This window comes from Zosterops lateralis (genome assembly GCF_965231275.1).
Source record: "Zosterops lateralis genome assembly, chromosome: 7".
In the NCBI taxonomy this organism is placed as follows: Eukaryota; Metazoa; Chordata; class Aves; order Passeriformes; family Zosteropidae; genus Zosterops; species Zosterops lateralis.
The window spans coordinates 17,192,954-17,214,465 of NC_139767.1; the positions used below are offsets into that span (position 1 = coordinate 17,192,954).

At 41.3% G+C, this 21,512-nt stretch overlaps 1 protein-coding gene across 1 annotated transcript in view; it reads left to right on the top strand.

Moving 5' to 3' along the window:
• The window catches only part of CHN1 (chimerin 1), a 94,419-nt gene extending 73,356 nt beyond the window's left edge, over positions 1 to 21,063 (top strand). The window contains exons 8-13 of the mRNA XM_083865762.1: positions 4,826 to 4,910; positions 15,706 to 15,879; positions 16,579 to 16,656; positions 17,807 to 17,944; positions 18,931 to 19,036; positions 20,137 to 21,063. Coding sequence (XP_083721888.1) covers positions 4,826 to 4,910; positions 15,706 to 15,879; positions 16,579 to 16,656; positions 17,807 to 17,944; positions 18,931 to 19,036; positions 20,137 to 20,308 — 753 coding nt within the window. The 3' untranslated portion in view covers positions 20,309 to 21,063. The remainder of the gene's footprint in view (positions 1 to 4,825; positions 4,911 to 15,705; positions 15,880 to 16,578; positions 16,657 to 17,806; positions 17,945 to 18,930; positions 19,037 to 20,136) is intronic.
• Positions 21,064 to 21,512: the final 449 nt, after the last annotated feature.

A 21,512-nucleotide genomic window follows, 5' to 3' on the forward strand; every position in this document is an offset into this window, starting at 1 on the left:
GAACCTTTGGAGCACCATGTGGTGCGAATGCTGGGGGGGTGTGTTCCATGTGTTCAGTCCCTGGTGGACTTGGTCTTCTCTGAGCACTGACAAGGCTTCTGCCTAAAGTGTAAGGCTCTGGTAGCCCAAGAGTATAGACCAGCAGTATTTTTTCCCATCCTTTTTCAAGGTGAAGTATCCCATCCCACAACAGATGGTAATGCCTGGATTTTCCAGACCCCGTTCCTCTGACCAGCAGTTTGGGGTGGAGGGCTGTGGAAGAGGCTCTGTAGGGAGCAGGGTCTGATGGAACAAGTGTTCAGTGAGACCATGGCAGCAGCCTCTCAACAGAGGAAGCCTTTTTTATATACTGTCCCAAACACTTCTGGTTTATGTGCTCAGTGTTGGTTTTCTATAGCTGTAGTTTCAAATCCAGCTCTGTTTTCTTCCCATCAGTGGCTTCGCTAAAGCTTTGTTGATCCATCATCTTCCTTCATATCACGTTTGCACAGCCCTTCACTGATATTTTCTCATTCTCTTCCTCCCTGCCTTGACAGGTGATAAAATGTAAGTCTCCCAGTTAAGAATACAGATTATCTGCTGACTTATTCCTGGTCTTCAGGTAGCAATCAAGGGTAGCTGAATAACTGCCTTGGAAAAACCAAAGGCATAAAAAATAAGTGGAGTAACAAGATGCACGGATAACTAACTTCGGATAACAGCAGTGACCTTTATAGAGCTTGAGAAATTATGGGGAGAGATCTGCTTGAGAAGTTCACAGCTTGTGGTATAATCTGCTGTCAGAGCCACTGGGTCATTTTTTATTTGGTTCTCCTAAAATTTTGTCTTTTCTAAAAAAAAATTAATTCAATGCAAAACAAAAATAAGTAAAATTTTCTAACACTCAGAGTTGTTAATCACAAAAATTAAGCTATTTTTCCTTGGTATAAGAAAATACCTTTTAAGCCTGAGCAAAAAACTTCCACGTAGTTCACAGTAGTTATTTTAAATATTATATTATGTTTATTATACCTTGTTGATAGTGCAGAAGAGTTCAAAATAGAAATGCCTAGGGTGTAAACTTAACATGAGGCCCTCCTCTTACCTCAGACTTGCAGCACAGCTTAGTAATAGTATTTTATATAGTTTCTGAAGCAGATATTTTCCTTTAAAATTATCTAGATTTTTCTTTTACATTGATTTTCTTCTCCCAAAATTTTACAAATTAAGATTAAAACCAGTTTAATTTGCTCTCCCACTCGCTCATTTTCCAGATTATTTTAAAAAATTACTCCCATTTGGAAAGAGAGAAAAGAGGATTTTTGGGTGGGAGTGAGAATGGAAGGATTGGGAGATGTAAAGCCGCAGTTGGCAACTCTGCTCTCTCACATTTTATAAGAACAGTAAAATCTGCATATGGCAGATGCTCTTTTTTACAAGGGGAAAGAAACCCCTTGTAATTTAAGTCAGGATCTCTGGGACTCTGCTGGGTGTGTTTGTAGAAATTTTTCTGGAAAGCATCTTTTAGTTTTGGAAACAGACAAGTTGCTTGGCTAGTTTTTAGAATGGGGAATGAAATATAAAAATCAGAATGCTGTATTAAACAGTGTCCTGTGATAAATGCAGTATTGTTTGCAGGTGCTAGTTCTTGAACTAGCAAAGGGATGCTAAGGTGTTTCTTTTTAGCGGCCAGACCCCACCCATCCTCTAATTGGGATTAGAGGCTGTTCTGACCTACCTCAGGAGACCAATTTTTCAGTATTTTCTGGCATCACTCACTGTGTCTGATTTAATTCCCAGAGAGGGTGTGTGTTCAGCCCAGTGCAGGGTTAGGTGTCCGGTTCCACTCCACAGAAGTGGGAGTATTGATGCTCTGGCACTGCTGAGCTCTGGGAAGAGACAGCACTGCTCAGAAACCCCTCAGAGGCTTTAGAGCTGATCTTGAAGGGTTGCATACACCAGGGCTGGAAGGACATTGTGACCTCTGGGCCTCCTGTTTAATATTGCTAGAGAACCTCCCATCTCATATAAAGGATGAAGCAAGGCAAAGCATCGTGGAACACAGGAAAATCTACCCTCACCTTTTAATCTGTTTTGAGTTTGCAATCAGAATAATGGATAAGAAATAGTAATTTGCATGGGGCAGCATAAAGCAGAGCAGGCTCTGGGTAAATCCAGCTGATGATATGGAAAGGCATTTTAGTATTTGACTGAAGCCTGGCTGCATGGGATGAGACAGCAGTGCTAATGCTGCTGAGACAGTGGTTCTGTAGGGCAAAGTCGGTCCTGGTGTTGTGAGGGGTGACCAGCACATGCAGTGTTGGTAGGGAAGAGGAGAGTCCACCTTGTCCTTGTCATTTTTAGGTTGATGATGAATCATGTAAACTCTTCTGAGGAGCAGGCTGGGAGCCAGGGTGATATCAGGGGAACTGGCTATCCCAGAATCTAGGTGAATCGTGGTTACTACATGTAAGAGAAACTGAGCTCATTAAAAAAAGTTCATAATATTAAAATGAAGGCAAAAGGTTGGAGTGGCAGATTTGGGGTGTTACAGACCTTGCAGAAGAGTTTCTAAGGAGATGGGGAAACATGCAGACCGTAGTGGGGAGCAAGATGCCAGGAAGAAAGGATGTTCACTGCTAAAACAACCAGCTAGAGATCAGACATCTGAGGTTTAGGGGGTATCAGCACTGGGGATGGCTCTGGAGAAGCCAAGTTGGGACTCCAGCACCTAAGGAAGCATTAGAAATGCTTCAGCAGATAGTGCATTCAGTGATTTGATGTTTGATGAATTGAAATCAGCAACCACAGAGGCACAAGGTAGGATAGTATAATTCTTTTTATTTAGAAAGAACTAATAATGTGTCAGTCAGCATTTTAAGGAACAAAACAAAATTCCCCTCCTTTGTGCAGAGATACTAAAAGCAAAACTACTTACAGAACTGAAAAATACTATGAAAAGAAATTTTTTATTGTCCAGACTTTTGAAATGTCAATTTTGTTTCAATTTTCCTCAACAGGATTTTTGAGATGTATTTTAAAGAAGCATGTTTCAGGGGGAATTCGACCCCAAAAAAACCAAAAAAGATGGTGACTGAAATGATGCCTTCTTTTTTTCCCTGAAAAAAGTTCTGTTAGTCCTGCAGGCATTAAAGCACAATGCTTTACTTGAGGATATTAGAATGTTCTTATTCTGGGAAGGGAACACTGCCAAAAACCTGGATAAAAACCACCAGGCTGAGGAAGAAAGTCTAAAGGTGTGGGTAGTGCAGGTGGGTAAGGGAATGAATGGTGTGAAAAATCTCTTTGTGGTGAGAGGAAAAAAGAAAATGGAGAGTACAGCTGCTGACAGTCTTGTCATCGTTTTCTTTGTGGAAGTCAGCCAGAGCTGCAGGGAGAAGTGGCCTCCTGGAGCACATCTCACCTTCCAGAGGTGTGTGGGATGGGTGGGGACACAGCGGGCAGGGCTGGGGACAGGCAGCCTCGGCTGGCTTTGAACTGCGCAGTCAGTGGCCTCACTTAGCATGGACGTGCATGTAAATTATTTGGTGAATCCAGGAGTAACTTTCCCGACTGTCTCCACAATCTCACTGCTGCTCCGAGGGTACTGAAAGCCCAGGAGGCTGCAGACCTTTCTTTAGCCAGAGCTGAGCTGTGGTCTGAATTACAGGGTGCTGCTCTGCATTGTCACTTGTGGGGGTGTCAGCTGGACTCCCCACTTGTGGGGGACGCTTGCCCCCTCAGTCAGGCCACTTTGCCTTTAAATGTTCATAGCCAGAGCTGTGTGCAGATGTCAGGAACAAACACTTCCAGCAGCTCCTTCTCTCTCCTGCTCCGCACTGATCCTACTGGGCACTGCATACACGTGAGGTTACTGCCTGCCCCCATACCCCCTCAGCAGCTCTGAGGAACTGAGTGACTTCAGCCTAAAGCATTTTTCCTATATTTCACTGCAAATTTCATTTCTTTATGATCATCAGCTACTAATTTTATTTTCAGCCTGTCTATTCTAAATAGCGGCTCAAAGCCTTTTACGCTGGCTAAGGAAGTAATGATTTTCTCTGTAAAGAATCCTGTGGTTTCCTACAGCAGGAGCTTTATCAGAATAAAATCAGAAGCAGTTAATGGTGGCTGCAGGATTTGTAACAAGCATGTGAGCCAGGAATGAAAGCGGCATTGGGGTTTTTTCTTCTTTAGCCTTGAATTTTTTCCTGGTTCAGTGGATTCTTTTTTTTTCATTTTGGATTTTCAATATGTAGCATTAGTCTGAAGAAAATTAATTTCCTATTGGAGTTATTCTAAACTGGAAAGTCTCTAGGCAAATTTACAGTATTTCTGTGTGGCACTGGTATTTTTGCCTGGCAGGACCCTTTCCATGTGAGGTGAAATCTTGAAGCCCTTACCCATTTCACACAGTGCTTTATGGAGGGAAGGCCATAGCAGAAGGCATTTGAAATTGAAAAGTGAGCTCTTGCACAGTTGCTGCAAAAGCCCTGCCTTGTGGCCAGACTCTTGCCCACACAAAGGGATGCCAAGAGGCAGGAGAGGGGCTATGCCTGGTTCTCTGACCTGGTCTTAGAGCAGACGCCCCCACAGACCCAGTTCTGCTGCTCTGGATGGTTTAGGATGGAGGACTCAGTTTTCCACACATCTGCAAATTTAATGGTTGTTAAATCTCTCTTAGTTCCTCTCTTCCTTTCCTGCCATGATAAAGGGAAACTTCCAGAAACTGCATGTGATACATTCAAAGAAGAGGAATTCTGCACTGTTTACATGCATTGATACTGTTATCTGTGAAATGGTTGGGTCATTTTCTGTAATTTTCCTTTCTGCTACTGTCTTCCAGGTGCACACGTTCAGGGGCCCGCACTGGTGTGAATACTGTGCCAACTTCATGTGGGGCCTCATTGCTCAGGGAGTAAAATGTGCAGGTAACAGTCATGCAGTGTTCTTTTTCTGAGTCATTCTTCCAGTTGTAACTCTGTAATGTGCAGCCTGTTCACTGTGACACCGGGGCCAGTCTGCTCCTTGTGCAATGGAAGGAGGAAATGTATCCACTCTGCTGCTGATGGTTCCACGTACCTGTTTTGGTAACTCACTGGAGTGATGCAGAACACTTCTCAAGTGCCTACACAGAGAAGGCAATCATGATCATTAAGACTTTTTTTCTGCCCCCACCCTTTTAGAATGGAAGAGAAAATAGATGCAAAGTTAGCTTTATTTCTTTTATACCATTCCATGTCTTGGTAAGTGTGAGAAAGTCACTGGGGATCTTGATATGCAAGGTGGGCATCAGCAAATTCCATGTTGCTTCTGTGAAACAGACATTCAGGTTAATTTCATTTATAAACCAGCTGACTTCCACCGTGCCATAGACCCTAAATCACATCTCCTACTTGCAAACTGAAAAGAAAGTAAGAAAAGGGATGATGAATAAGAGATGCCTACTGAAATGTTACATAAGCATTCAGGTGCTGGTAGAAATGTATTACACGCATGGGTATCACTGCAGGAATTTCTCGGATAAAGCCTCTCCAAAGGAAAACAGTTTGACAGTTTTATTGATAAGGTTCTGAAAGGAAAGGACAGTCAGCTTTCTTTCAAAGGCAAAGAAAAGGATTAAAGTGATCAAAATAGTTTGCTGTATTTAAAAAGTATCTTATGACATTCAGCAAACCATATTTATAAAAATGGTGCAAAGAGATGTTGATGTATGAAGACCTGCTTACGTTGCCCTGGAAACTGAATTTTCAAGCTAATTTAAGAAAATCTGCTCTGTCTAAAGCTTTCTGAAGTCTTGTCTCAAGCAAATAAGAAGCCTTTTTATCACAGAACTGCAAAATAATATTTAAAATCATTTCTAGCCACATAGGATTGAAATATTTTTAAATTCTTCATCCATAACCATTTGAATGCAGTATTTTGTTATTACCATTAGAGTCTGCACTGTCCAGGATGCATTAGACAGTACAGCTCTGTTTTAAGACATGATTATGTAAAAATGGCATTTCCTTTCTCAGTATTTTCCCTCTACTAAGAATACAGGACTGCAGCCATATCCTCTACTTGTGAGTGAAGATTGTTAGTACTTTTTATTGCCCTTGATTTTATACAGGGTGTACACTGCTAGCAGAGGAAGAGGAAACTTGATTTTGGTTTTCTGATTAGTATGTTTTTGATGACAGTTTAATCAGTAAGTGTGCCATCTTTATTCCTTGCCTTAGATTCCTCCATTTGAGTGTTTAGGAGAGATGTCAAGTGTTTTTCAGATCAATGTTAGGTAACTTTGGTCCAGAAAAACAATAAAAAGAAATGGTATAAAGGGTTGCAAAACTGCATAACACTGTGGAATTAGTACCATTGCTTTTACAGTTAAATCTGAAGTGCTTATTATTTTGTACTGCCTTTTTTTTTTTTTTTTTTTAACTGAAGTAAAGTTGATTTTCTGGATTTATGCAGATTTTCTAAATTGTGGGTTTCCAAAATCTGGTTTTCTTTCCTCCTTATGATGATGGTAATAAGTGCTGCATGTATCCATTTTCCTTCTTGCAGTGTAAGGAACATATGTGTATTAGATGACTTCATAGGTTCAGAAACTATAATTAGGGCCTTCTGTCTTGTGTGAGGTTTCACATCGGTGTTAGTAGCTTCCAGTATTTTTTTTTATCTTATTTGTATTTTAAAATCCCATGTTGTACAACTATGCTTGCTGAAGTGTCAGCAAGGATTAGGGATGGGGTGAGCAGTGTCTGCCCATTCCCACAGCCGAGGCTCTGCAGCCAACAGAGCCAGAAGCTGCACAGATCTGGGCATTTCAGGGAAATATTGGAGGTGCACAGGAACAGAATGAGGGCCTGCACAGCCAGTGCTAATGTACTAATGCAGGGGAGCTCAGGCTTGAGTGGTGTGAGTTTGGTGGTCTTACAGTGGGGGTTTTTTGGTTTTGTTTTTTTTGGGGGGGAGGGTTGTTTGGTTTTTTTTAAGTAATAAATTTGCTTCTGAACTGAGTCATTTTAATATGAAAACAATGAGGCACAGTAAACCAGGAGCAACATGAGGCCATTGCTTTTCAGAGTGGGTTTGTACTTAAAAAGAAATTACAGCTTTTAGCAGGATGCAGCCCACTTGAATTCAAGTGGGGTTCAATGCCACTTCAGGGAAATCCACAAAATCTGTTTGGTGGTCTGTACACTCATTTTATTGAAAATACCTATGAGCAAAACTGCATGGATCATATGTAATTTTATACTTCTTAAAGCATTTGCTTTTTATAGCAAACAGTTGCACATCTCAAGAGGACTCTATTTGCTGTACAGAAGTAATAAGTTTAACAAATAGAAATGGATTACTGCTTAGGCTACTCTCCACCATTTTAAATCCTATTCTGTGCAGAAGCATAAAAACATGCAAGAAGAGAAGTGTAGGACAGTCCAAGACCGGACAGCAAAGATAAATGTCACCCATTTCAGAAAGGAGGAAGAGCCAGTGGAAAAAACAGAGCTTATTTCTAATGTCTGATAGTTTATGTTACAGAAAGTAAGCCAGTCCTTCAAAAAAATATCAGCCAGAACTAAACATTCATAAGAGTACACGTGCCATAGCAACCAACAATGATGCCTTAGCAAATTCAATTGGAGTCCTGCTTTATTTCAGTCCAGCATGGCTGAATGTGTGTCTCTCTGCCAAAAGATAGACTTGAGGGTGTTCAGGATCTTGTCAGGTGCAGTCCTGTATTAGTAATTCCTGGAGGGTGGATTCTCCCTAACTTATCCTTGTTCAGGTTTTATGGTAGACAAAGAAGGAGGACTATGCCTTTTCCTTCTTGAAGATGAGAAGTAAACATAGGCACCACACTGGACACCTGATGGATGGTTGTTGTTGAAATGAGATGTTGGATGTTATCTGGACTGCAAAGGTTTGGGGATTAATACAAACCACCAAACATGAGAAGAACTTCATTGTCTTCCAAAATTAGAACTTAGGGTGATGTCTGGGATTGGGCTTCTGTAGGAAATTAATTGGTGGGTGTAGTATGTAGTCTGGCTTCTGCTGAAGGTATCTAGCAAAATGACATTTCTTTTTCCTTAAATGTCATTCTCTCAAATTTGGTCTTTATTTCATCAGCATCTTTAGAGACAGATTTGCTTCCTTAGAGAGAATCCTTATAATAAATATCTGCCCTACTGCCTCAGAGGGTCATACTTCCAACTTTTGCATCTAAGCTACAGGCCCTTAAAATTTTTGTGAGATGAAGACAGATCTGTATGCGAGGAATGTGCCCTTTCTGATAGCATGCTCCATCTCTAGTGTGCTTTCCTGCCAGCCTCTGCCATAAGTAGAAATGACTGAAGAATTATTTGAAATTATAATGCCACCACTTTGTGTCAACACTGAAGGTCAGCAGAAGTTAATGAAGACATAAGATTTTACCCCAGATCAAAATCCAATTCATGAACTTAAAAAAATGTATTCTTAGTTACATTCCTCCTATGTAAAACTCTCCCATGTTCACAGGGCTCATCCCCGTGCCCAGAATGTGTTCTGAAGAGAAACTATAACCATATTCAAAGAAAATTTGTAGATGTGCACCAGGGAGTTCTTTTTATGAATGATCCAAACACGTAACAAGCAGTAGCATTACGAGAATAGTGTGTTCTCAGAGACTGGAGCATTGCTGACGCCTGTTTGTGTGCTACCCAAGTGGACAGGTAGACGGGCAGATCAGTAGATTTGTCAAGCTGCCACATGTATCCAGCCCATCAGAACTCTCCAAGTCCTTCCTCTCTACCCTTTTGCTTGTTGTTCTTAATGAATAAGCAGTTTAAGGAGAAGTTGTTTTGGGGTGATTTTTTAACAGGCTGGTTACAAAGCATTAATTAGCTTATCTTAAAGATAATTTTTGGTATATCTATTTCCCTGGATGCTTTTGGTGGTATTTTGGTATGCTCCTAGTAACACCAGGATCCACGACCCTCTGAGGCTGTACACAAAGGACCATTTCTGCAGCCTTAATAGTTTTACTCCAAACTATCTCAGCCTGCTACACATGTAGCATTTCGTATCTTTTGCTTTCCTTGGACCAGGAAACTGCTCTCTGGAGAACTGGAAGAAATTAACTTGCAGCTGAACTATCAGTGTGCAGATAACCAGCTGCCACTAGCAGAGCCCAGGCAATATTGCTGCCAGCTCTGACCACAGTACTAGGAGTACTCCTAGATCACAGATAGCTTAGATGCAAAAGTTGGAAGTATGACCCTCTGAGGCAGTAGGGCAGATATTTATTATAAGGATTCTCTCTAAGGAAGCAAATCTCTCTTTAAAAATGCTGATGAAATAAAGACCAAAATTGAGAGAATGACATTTAAGGAAAAAGAAACTATTTCTTTTTTGCTAGATACTGTCAGCAGAAGCCAGACTACATACTACACCTAGATCACAGATCTAGGAGTTAATTTTCAAGAGTTAAAGTACAGTTTCAAAGCAAGATTGTTTTGTGAATTACTGTTCAAGTGTTTATTTTCCCCAGTTCATCCATCTCCTTCTCCAGCAATTGAAAGATGTACAGCTGCCCCATTTCCTTTGCTGTTTGTTTTGCCTTGCTATGAAATCCTTTATGTTGGACAGCCCTGTGTTGCTCCTTTGGTGTGGACAGATGAAGGAGAGCACAAAGGAGCCTATCCATCCTCAGGCATTGATTGTGTAGGCAGAGTGCTCATGCTTCCCGTGCCTGGAAAAACAGCTGATGATCTTGTGACTAAAGTCAGCAAAGGGAAAGACAAGGTGTTCTCATCATGTTGCCCACTCTCGAGGTATTTTGTGTGGTTCAGTCATGAAGAGCTTCCCTTCTGCCCACACTTGTGCCTTAAAAACACATCCAAGCTCCTTCTGAGATGAGCACCCAGATTCTGCTGGTTGTAGAATGCTGGGCACAGACAGTCAGCCCAGTAAAGGCCCAAAGAGCAAAGCAAAGCCACAGAGGTCAAGGCTGTGGGAGGGGGACTGGACAACAGTCCCTGCCCAGCACAGCAGGTGCTCATGCTGTTGGAGACAAGTGGTGCCTGACAAGCTGTTCCACCAGCTCAGGATCTGGTGGTGTTGCTGCAAGAAATGAGCTCTGGAATTTTGAAATGCTAATCAGACAGCAGAGTCTTGCTTCAAAGCCATTCCCAAGGGGAAGCTATTCTGGAGCTATATATTCTTGAAACTGTAAGTCCTGAAAGCAGCTTTATCTCCAAGCCCACACAGACCTGGAAGCCTTAAGCAAGCCAGTGGCCCAGCCTGGGAGCTGTCGAGGAGGTAGGCACGTGTCATGGCAGGAAGCCTGGGGAGTTCTTGAACAAGCTGACTCTAATCTTTCCCAACTTCCATAAAATGAAACCACTGTCACTGAGCGTTTTGGAGACACAAATGTAAGTATTCTTTTGATTTGAGATAAGGGAATATCGACTGGTACAATGTGCTTTTTTTCTTTTCATTTCATCAGCCCTGATTTTTCAGTAGCATTAGGTAATTTTGTTGCCAAGTAACTAGCTGCCCTCTTGAAATTCCTGTCTTAAAATAATGCATTTTAAGTAGCGCATGATAGAGTGGTGAAGATGTAAGCAGATTTAAGGGAGTTTACTCATATGTTTGGAAGCAATTTTTGCTGTGGGGTTGCTTAGTGAAGTGGCTTAAGGCTCTAGTGAGACCAGGGCTGCCTCCAGATGTGCTTTGCAGATGAACACACAGCACATATTTGAGGCACTGTGGCAGCTCCAGTGTGGCCACCCAAGCTGCAGCCACACAGCTCAGGAGGAGGAGGAGGGCAGATCTTCACAGCACCCTGCTGGATTGTGCTTGAAAGCACAGAGTGCAGCACGTGGGACCACTGGGGCTGCTACCTTCACTTGCCTGTTGGAACATGCTGCATCCCACGAAACAGAAAACATTGCTCCCTCTGCTACAGAAAGGATGTTAAATTTTTAAAGAAAAGCTACGAGCTCATGAGTGATGTGTGAGAGCAAATGCTTTTCTAACCTACTCACTCTTGCAAGAAGGAATTATGCCAGTACTCTGTGCTTGTGTAGAGCTCACTGTCTTCCTGTGTCAGCTCAGGTGTGAGGGTGTTACCCTGTCTGTAGATGCTGCAATGGACCAGCCCAAGGCAACACTCGGTGCCAGCTCTGCAGCTCCATGCTTCCCACCCTCCTACACTTACCACAAACCTCAGAAGACTCTTTCAAGACTTCTTGCAGATAATGTAAATCTACCCTTTAGCTCTTAAAGCTGCTCTCAGGGTGACAGAATGCATCAATTTTTGGGGGAATAATTTGGACATATAATTAGAGTGATGTATGTAGCATATGGTATTGTTCCGATGGAGCATGATCAGCAGCCGTGTTAGCCAGTAAATCATAAACCAAAGGAAATCTAAAACTGACTGAAGTCAAATCAACAGTATAACAAAAAACGACAGCTAAGTATATTTTAGTCTCTGCAAATACTTATAATGTGTGCTCATGGGGCTGTAGTAACGTACATCTATCTTTTGGCTCTGCTCATGCATTTAATATGAACATGTTATTTGTTCTCTTAGCCCAGTGGACTGACATCAGTATTAGCTGTTTCTATAACATTACCAACCTTCTTCTAGGTGTCATAGGAAACTATTGTTAGGCTGGTTTTAAATTTACTACTTCTCATAGAAGTAATGTCACAGCCCATCTGAACTCCTAGATCAATATAGCGTTAAAGCCAGGGCAGCTCATCACCGACTTTCAAACCTGTCATCTAAAATGACTTTCTGCGCACTCCCCTTAAATTTCCAAACTTCCTATAAACTCTTGAATTTATGACTGCATTGGTTTTGGTCCATGTGGTATATTTGAAAGGTGGCCACAGTTTGATAGCACTATAAAAGGAATAGTAAGAGTGACTTACAATTCTGCTTCTAAGAAATCATCTCTATAAGTTGAAACTGATTAACTGAAGTCAGCAGAAGTTTTACTATTAACCTGCAAGAGCTCATGACTGCATCTTTTACATCTGTCCTATATTATTCTAGGATTTATCAGTAGATACAATGTTTTAGGGGGATTTCTATGAAGCTCCTCACCAGCCATCAGGTTCTGTAAGAAATTGGTAAGGCTCCTGGTTCCTTTGGATCCAGAGTAAAATTGCTATTCTGGATTTATTTTGACATAATGAAAAGTAAATAGATCCTCAGTTTGAAGTTAAATTAATACCCTTGATCTTAATGAACCCAGCTAAATAGAGAAGCTCATGTGCAAACAAGGCAAGCAGTCCTAAGGCTTTACTCCCTGGCAGCATGTGGGGAGATTCAGGACTTCGCTTTCCTCTTCCTTCCTACTTGATTGTAAAATAATGGCTTTTGAAGGTTTCAAAGGATCTGCAATGAGAACAGAGGACTTTTTATTGTTATTATTTAATAGTATTCAGTTTGCAGTACAATTCACATCCTTTAGTACTAACAAGTAAATTGAGTATAGTTAAGTACAAAACTGGGACATTCCCAGTGCTCTGTGGAGAGGAGGACTGACCTCCTGCTGTGGTGCTTTTTACCTTGGTGGAATTAGCAAGACATCATCCTTAGTTATCAATTGAACCAGAGATGAGTGAAGTGTCTGAGACATGGATGTTCTGCTTTTTATGAAGTATTGTCAGCTGGGGTTAGAGGCCCCTTTGGTTCAGGAAGCACAACACTGGTGAGTTTCAGGTTCTTCATTGGAAAAAAATACCATTTTCTGATACAAATTCACTGCAATCACCTTGATATATTTACTGATATGAAATTGCTAAAGTAAGATGGTTTTCTGTGCTTACACAAGAGGCAAGAAGCCTTAGTTATTATAAGGACACCACACAGCCCAATAATACTGAACGTAAGGCTCACACGTTTTCTAAACATTAGGCATCTGAAATATTTCCAGGTTTTAAATGTTTCTCAGGAGTGTTGATAAGCCCTTAAGCAGTGAGTTGGTACATAAAATCTAATCAAATGCAAAGGAAGAACAAAAGAGAGAGGAGAAAAGTTGACTTCTGCATTTGTAATTATTATTCTGGGATTAATGAGGTCAGATTCAAAGCCTGTCTGACTCTATGGGATTAGCAATAACACAATTACTGTCAGAAGCAAGGTTTTCACGATGAAAACATTGAGATATTAATGAATTGAAACTTTCGTGTATATGAATATAATTAAGATGATCTCAGTCAAAGCAATAATTGGTTTAAGTCACATGTAAGATACTTGGGAGTATGTGTTTTTTCTTTTTTTGTGTGTGTGTATTTTATTTTTAATGATTCCTGGGTTTCCAGAAACATAACTCTGAGCTATATTGCTGTCTGTGTGAAGCAGCTAATTTGCCCTCACAGAATCCTTCATGAGTTCTCATGAGTGAGGTGCTGCCATTCCAGTGTTGTAGACATCATTTTTGATAGACAGGAATTTCATGCTTGTAGAAAGAGGTGCTTTCTGAGGCAGTTTTAGGAATTATATGTACAACAATTATATTTGCATTTGTAAATACTATTATTGCACTGTTAAGGTTTGTTCCTAAATAAAGGAAGTTAACATTTAAGATTTCCTGTGTGGTCTCAATTTGCTTCCCTTGTGTGTATGTTAAGATGTTGCCTCTAGTTATTTGACTATTTATTATTTTTCCTCCTCAATTTTGTCTGTATTTTGAAAGCAGACTGCTTTAATAGCACCTATTCAGTATTTTGTCTCCTTGTTTTTAAAAGTGCTGGTCTTACTAGTGACAGAGTATTCAAACCTTACACCAAAGAAGAGTAATTTTACCTGTGCATTTCCACAAACATTTGTTGGTTTGGTTCTACAAGACCCAGAGGAGGCAAGAACAGCTTCTCCTTGCCATGTTACAGCTGGAGCAGTGACTCACTAAAGGGCTCAGGTCACACGTTTCAGTGAATATGGGTTCCCTATTTAAAGCACAGAGAGATCTGGTTTTTCAGAGTTCAGGCAAAATATGGCACGGGACACAGATATTTAAAGCACAGGAGGAGCTCCCCTTGCCTGTGCTGGCTGGCAGGTTCAGCGTTTCTTTGTCCTGTGCCCAAAAACTACAGGTAGGGAGATGCTGGTCACTTTGGGGTCACTTCGGGGTCTTGGAGCACTTGACTAGATGTCAAGGGATTTAAATAAGTGCTCAGGTGAAAGCAAGGCTGTCACGGTTCCCTCTCTGCCAGGAGTGAGATGCTTTGCCCACACTGAGAGCCCGGGTGACCAAAGCACTCTTACCCACAGGCGAGGGGCAGCAGTGGGCTCTGCCCCCGCCCAGGGTCCTGCACAGCTGTGACCAGGCAGCTGCTGGGGAGAGCCTGGGGCAAAGCAGCCCAGCCAGGCTGGGCCCCAGCCCCTCGGGGACACCCTGTGTTTGCAGCGCTTTGGGTGGTGTGGCTTTGCCCACAGTGGGGTTCACAGCACAGAATCACATCCAGGAGGGAAATTCAGCACTGCAGCTCCCTGCCTGTGCTCCTCACGAGGAAGGGAGGTCACTCCTACACAGAAATACCTCAAGAGAATTCTAATCAGCCATTTCATCTGGATCAGGATCTGTGCAAATTTTGATGGATTGAATGTGACAAGGCCAAACTTTAATTGTAACCAGAGGGCCCTAAGTGACAAATCTGGTTGCTTTATAGCCCTTTTTAAGTAAACAAAGTGCTTTTAGCAGCAGGCTGCAGCTGACTTAGTGGAAATTAAACTTAGCCATGAATTCTGGGGTTTACTGTTTCAGAAAGAACTAAGTCAAATAACTTGGATCTTTAATGAAAGTACAAGTATTGGCAAAATCAGCAGGAATAAAATACGGAGGGGTTCTCAGTAAATAGATACCCAGTGAGAGAAGAAAGCACAGATTTTCATCAAGGCATTGATCCTTCAAGCTCCTACTTCAATCTCTTAATCGTGTGACAATGCAGGGCACTCTGGCTGGCAGGGCAGCAAGGTGCAGAAATGCTTGCAGAACAGGAGGGCCGATGTTCCAAGTGCACATCCGAGCTTGGCAGTCGCCCTCACTGGGATGTTGGAACATCCCACATCCCACCACAGGGATGTGGTGGGCTCAGCTGTTTCCTGACAAGCAGCTGGGAGTCTGCATGACAGAACAGGAGAGGTGGCACTGAAAGCAGAGTCACAGAGTCGGTGCCAGGGGTCAGCTCCCCTCCAGGCAGGGCAGGGCTGCCACACCCATCTAGAGCTTAGAGTTCACTGAAGTGGCTGGCTCAGGTTTTGATACTGCTTTGCTAGCTCACTGCAGAGGGGTTGTTGCCTGTTAGTAACCCAGTCCCTACTGTCATCTCCCGCAGGAGGTGTCTAAAGTGACAGATCCAGGACTACATTGAAGATGGAGGTGTTAGGAAATCCCTAGTAACTTGGGAGAAAAGTCTTCATTGTGACAGTAATGTATGTAATAGTGGTGGGGAACATAATTGACCCCTAGCTCCTGATTTGAAAAAACATATGGAAAGCTTGTCGCTTTGTGTTAGACCTTCTAGAAATAGAAAAGATGTCTGGGGTAGGAAATCCTTCTGACTTCAGGGCTGTCTCTACCTCAAGTATTTGATGGTTAAGGGCCCTGAAGAGAACTAATTGTTGTGAGCTGAGGTCAGTTCCTGCTAGAGCCATTTGTACTCCACAGCACTGATCTCAGAACACATTTTCAGCAAACACCAGCCTAATCATGTTTTCGTTTTTCCCCTCAGATTGTGGTTTAAATGTGCACAAGCAATGTTCCAAGATGGTCCCAAATGACTGCAAACCAGACCTGAAGCATGTCAAAAAAGTGTACAGCTGTGACCTTACCACACTAGTAAAAGCACACTTCACCAAGAGACCAATGGTGGTAGATATGTGCATTAGGGAAATTGAATCTAGAGGTAAGGCATCCTTAATGGACTTTTGTTGCTTTACTGATAATCCATTTAGATTGATCTGGGTCATCTGGGTTTCTGCTGAAGTATGATTGCTCAAAACAGATTTGCACAAGACATTTTATGACTGCCAATTACCCTGCACAGCTAATATTATACTGTGCATTATTTCATGGTTCATACCATTTATAATTTTTATAGATTCTGCTAGAGATTGCTTAATGGACAGTTACTGCTTTGTAGTTACATATTAGTACCTATCTTTCCAATAATATATTTATTTTAAAAATTAAGTGAACATGGCAAAACAAAGGGACTTAATGTGTTCACTCTTGCTAATTCCCCTAGCCCACAATAAGTATCCTTTTCTAGCATTAGGGTATTTTCATTCTGAAATAATGACTGATCATCAAGTGTGTTAATCTGAGTTATTTTTAAATGAGTTGTGATTGGTTTAATTTCTTCCTTCAGCTCTGAAGTCATTTGTGCAAATACAGTTTAGTGCTGATAGAACAAGGCATCTACTGCAATGGTCATGGTTAAAAACCCAGGATAAGGTTTCATTCTGGAAGAAAAACCTGATTAGGCTTTTAAAGCATGTCTGCCTTTTCTGCCTTAAATGAAAAACTTGCCAAGGGAAGAACTAGGTGGAAGCAACTGTGAAAATAAGGACTAATTTTAATCTTGTTAAAATGTTCATTGCAGGTCTTAATTCTGAAGGACTGTACAGAGTCTCAGGATTTAGTGATCTTATTGAAGATGTCAAAATGGCATTTGACAGAGGTACAGTCTTTCCTGCATGCTGGAACTTGGTGCTGATGTATAAAATATACACAGTTTTTCTGCAGAGCCTCTGTCTCACGCTCCACTGCACCGGTGGTCTGAAGGAGTCCGACGGCTGTGCTGGCAGGAGGGGAGATGCCCCATCAGAAAAGCATATCAGCTTCACTTTGGCCTTTATTACAAAAATCTACTTTTCTCCTTCCATCAGTATCTGTGCTCCAGTAACCATGTGTGTAGGAAAGGACAAAGCTTTGTGAACTACTGCCCTAGTTTGCAAGTCAAACTGCGCTCGGAGGGGTGGGGGAGGGATAGAGGGTAAGTGGTGAAGTGCCTTAAGAGAGCTGTGCAACTTAAATCCATCTTTCTGGATGAAAGCTCCAAAATAATAAGATGAATGCAATAGTGCAAACAAAGTTTGAATTATTACAGACTAAAAGAAGGTCACTGAGAACAAACTCTTCTCTCTGAGAAAAGACGGTGGGAAAATTAAAGGCTTTCCAGCTGCACTCCCTCTATCCCAGTAGAAATCAAGGCCAGAATCCATGCTGGAAACTCTCTTTCCTGTTTGTGTGGAGGACTGGACTGATTCAGACAACATCTGCAGTATTAGCAGGGTGGGGATGTGCTGAAGAAGCCAACTTTTGGATCTGTGTCCACTGCAGTTTGGAGTAGGTAGCATGTTGTAGTTAAATGGTGAACACATGTTTTTCCTATAAAATAGGGGGGCTGTGGACAAAGCTGGTTTTCTGCCTTTTGCTTTTTTTCCCAGACTCCCTGATTTCTCATTCAGTGCTAATGAATGTGTTGTTTTGCAATGCAGCATGTTCAGAAATAGCTAAACGTCCACACCTTAATATAGCACAGATACTGTAAGATCAGGCAGGCAGGTTTTTTAAAAAAAGCCAAATTGTGTTTTTTAGTAATTATTTGAAACAAAGAAAAGATATGTTACTTTATAAAATGCTTAAGGTTTTAACCCTGAAACCATGAACATCACAGTCCAGTAACTGTTTTACTTACAAAAGCCAAAATCTGTAGTTGTTTCCTTTTCAATAATGTTTGCTTTAGCAAGTTCTTATTTTTATTTTGAATGCTGCTCTACATCTGTTTACATTTCCAAGGCTTTAATATCAGTGCCTTCTCCATACAGATGGAGAAAAAGCTGATATTTCTGTGAATATGTATGAAGATATCAATATTATCACTGGTGCACTTAAACTGTACTTCAGGGATTTGCCAATTCCACTCATCACGTATGATGCCTACCCAAAGTTTATAGAGTCTGCAAGTGAGTATAACACATTTTTTGTCTGCTTTTCATTCTTAGCCTTTTCTCCTTTTGGTGCAGGACTGTTCTTTTCATTTTAGAGCTGTCCCATCAGCTCTTGCCCTGCACGCCCAATTTAGTAAGGATTGCAGGACTAAACATGCAGTGAACATTACAGCCTGACTGCGTGTTGCTCCATGAGCATAGTTACATTTTCCTTTGCCTTTGTCACCAGGAATGTTTCCTTTTCATCACATATTATGGATTACATCACTTGTGTATCTTGCATGAATCCTGGGCACTTGACAGTGATTGTTTAAAAGTCTGTTTATGGTTTATGGTGCCAGAAAGAATGTGATTTATGGAAATACTTGGAAATTAGATGTTGTTTGTTTCTGGAGTTGTCCATTTTGAGTGTTTTCATAAGCTGATAACCACTCATCCCAAAGCCACCTTTGGGGCTGGCCTTGCAGAAAGTGGGTCTACAAGCACAGCAGTAAGCCTAGCTGGAATATCTCTCCCCAACATCCTGGCTGCCTGAAGCATTTCTGTGATGTGTTCACACCTGGAAAGGTGTGAGGTAGCCGTGGGTAGAAAACAAGGACTGCATGCTGGCCTTACAGCTCCTTTGGAGAAGGCTTTTTCCAAGTTGTATGGAGGCAGCCAAAGGCACTGATGGCAAAGTTCCCAGTACCTTCTGCTCTCCCAGAGTTGCACCTGTAGATTATTTGTGCAAAACCAGACCAGTCAGCAAGGATTACCAGAGGATTTTTTTAATAGACTGCAGAGAGTCTTTCAGTGGAGTGCAGTTTGCTTTGGGGAGTTTTCTTTGTCCAAAACCAGTCACATCCTTATGGTCCTCTGAGCATCTCTTTGGACAGACAAATCCTCCATGAGTAATCCAGCAGAGCTGTGAGACCCTATCTCCTGTGCAGGCCACCAGTTGTTGCCTTTCTGTGTGTAAATTCTGGCTGTCCCTGTGTGACAGTTGAACATCTGTGTTTCAGAAACCACGGATCCGGATGAACAGCTGGAGATTCTCCACGAGGCGCTGAAGCTGCTGCCGCCTGCACACTGTGAAACATTACGGTATCTCATGGCACATCTGAAGAGGTGGGTGGAACAGCTGCAAAGAACTCTAAGCCACACTCCTTTTTAGTGAAAGTCCATGTTAGCACCTCCAGAAAAGTCTGGTCAAGGCCCACCAAATCCTGGAGAGGGCTTGTGGCAGGAGTGGTACTGTGCACAGCACCAAAACTCAGACACAGGGGATTATCCCTTGCAAAGCAGAACCAGGGTGGCATGTGAGGGTGTCCATTTTAGTTTCTCAAGTAATGTCAACTTACTGTCAATGTTTAAGAATCATTCCCTTTCCTTAGAAAAACTATGTCATTTTAAGCTCTCTTCTGCCTTTTTTCATTTCATAGTTCTTCTGCAAGTAGGACTGTGTTGACTCTGTTGAGTGCCTCAGGCAAAATTCAGCTACTGAGTTTCTGCCTGATTTGTCCCTTTATTTCAATGACATTTCTAATGGGTGTTTTAAAACAGACAAAGGCATGAGAGAGAGGAACAAAAAGTCCACCTTTTATAGCTTGTGAAGTGTGAAATTAATTTTTCCTCATGCTGTTCAAGATTAGCTGTTACTGCTGTACCTAGCAAGTTGCTTTTGCCCACCCTATTTCTGGTATAGGTGAATGATAAGGTAGAAAGGTGACAAAATTCTCTATTTTTAAATTTCTGTTGAATGCTTTGCTAAAAGGAGCTGTGCTGCTCAACAGGCCATTGTCTTGTTGCTCAATTCAGATAATCAGACACAGCTTCTTTATTTGGAATACTTACAGACTGGAGAAACAGCAACTTGGTAACATCAGTCTCACCTGTTTTCAAATAAAAACTAAGGCAGAAAGGGGAAATGGAAGAAAAACCTTGATCTTGTAGTTTTTGTATACCAAAGGACTTGTTCATGCAGTGCAAGTGAGCATAGTCTGTGTGCTCTGAGGAGGACAGACCCTGACTCACCACAAACCCACACAGCATTTGCTTTCACTCACTCCCAGGTGTTTCACCTGACACTCCCATGTGTGACCTGCTGGAAACAGTGGCCTCTCCTTGGGGAAAGGCATGCATTTTTGTCCAGTTTCTCTGATTTTCAAGCATATACAGGCATGGTCTGGCACAGAAATAATGTGAGAATCACTGGGGTTTTTTTACAGAGTAACGCTCCATGAAAAGGAAAACCTGATGAGTGCAGAAAACCTGGGCATAGTTTTTGGACCAACTCTTATGAGGGCGCCGGAGCTGGATGCGATGGCTGCGCTGAACGACATCCGCTATCAGAGACTTGTGGTGGAGATGCTTATAAAAAATGAAGACATTTTATTTTGAATATTTTGGGGGTTTTGTAATAAAAAAGGAAGCAACAGTGTTCTATGGATGAAGGAATATTTTAAAGTAATTTAATGGCTCTTGTCACTGAATTCCATATTTGCTAGAGCTTTTGATGTATTCAGGATAAAAATGAAGGAACTCTTTGTCGTTTCTGTAGTGCCATTCAGCTGATGTTGAAAAAGGTTAACACATACTTTCCAGTACTAGTAATCCTGGGTGTTTATCATGTTAAAATAAAAAACAAAATGCCTAAAGCTATTGCATGATTTGCTCCCTGTTCTCCCTGTTCTGGTGAGACTCATTCCATGAAGAAAACAACTGAACTGGTGCAGCATCTTTGTTCTGGATAGTTTGTGATTGTAATTCAGCATGTTTCTCCGTGTAAACCTGTTGTGAATTTGCTTTTTTGTTCTATGTAATTGGTTTCTGATACTACAAAGAAGGCAGACTTATGTGAAATGGAGCCTCTGGCCATTTACTGACATTTCATATTCTTCTCTTCCACTTTTGGGGCTGATTTCTTCTTGGGTTTCTTTCCATTTTTTCATCATATAGTAATTTGTTTTTAACAGAAACAAAATTGTACTTTAAATGTTACTTTAAGTAATTCTTCATGATGTTTATGGTGGTTGCAGTGAAATCTGCAATACTGAACAGTGTTCCTTTATTATTATTGCTATTTCAATTGTAATTTTGTATTTTTATCTGGCATGCATATATTAATTTATTAAATTTTGCTTTTAGAACTCTAACATTATGCTATTTATTTTTACTTACTGAACTTAGTTCAAAAATACTGATTGTTTCATTTCTTACATTGGCACTTTAACACCAAATAACCTCTGATTTAAAGAAATGAGTTAGAGTTTTACCAGTTTTGACAAGACTATTCTAAATATTTTGGGTCCTGACACGTTGCTAAGGTTCCCACAAATTCCTGTCTACTTTGAAAACTCCTTTCTTCTTTGTCTAAAATGCCTCTCAAGAAGGCTTAAATAAACCAAGAAAAGTATTGTCAAGACATCTACTACCTCATAAAATATACCTATTGTTATAATTGCCTATATGTGAATTGGAATGGCAGTTTACAATTACACAACTGTAGCTGCCCACAGTAGATGGATACACCACCAAATTTCAAATGCAGACACATCCCAGAACATTTGCTTTGCACTTCAAATGTTCAGCCCAGATGCAAGTT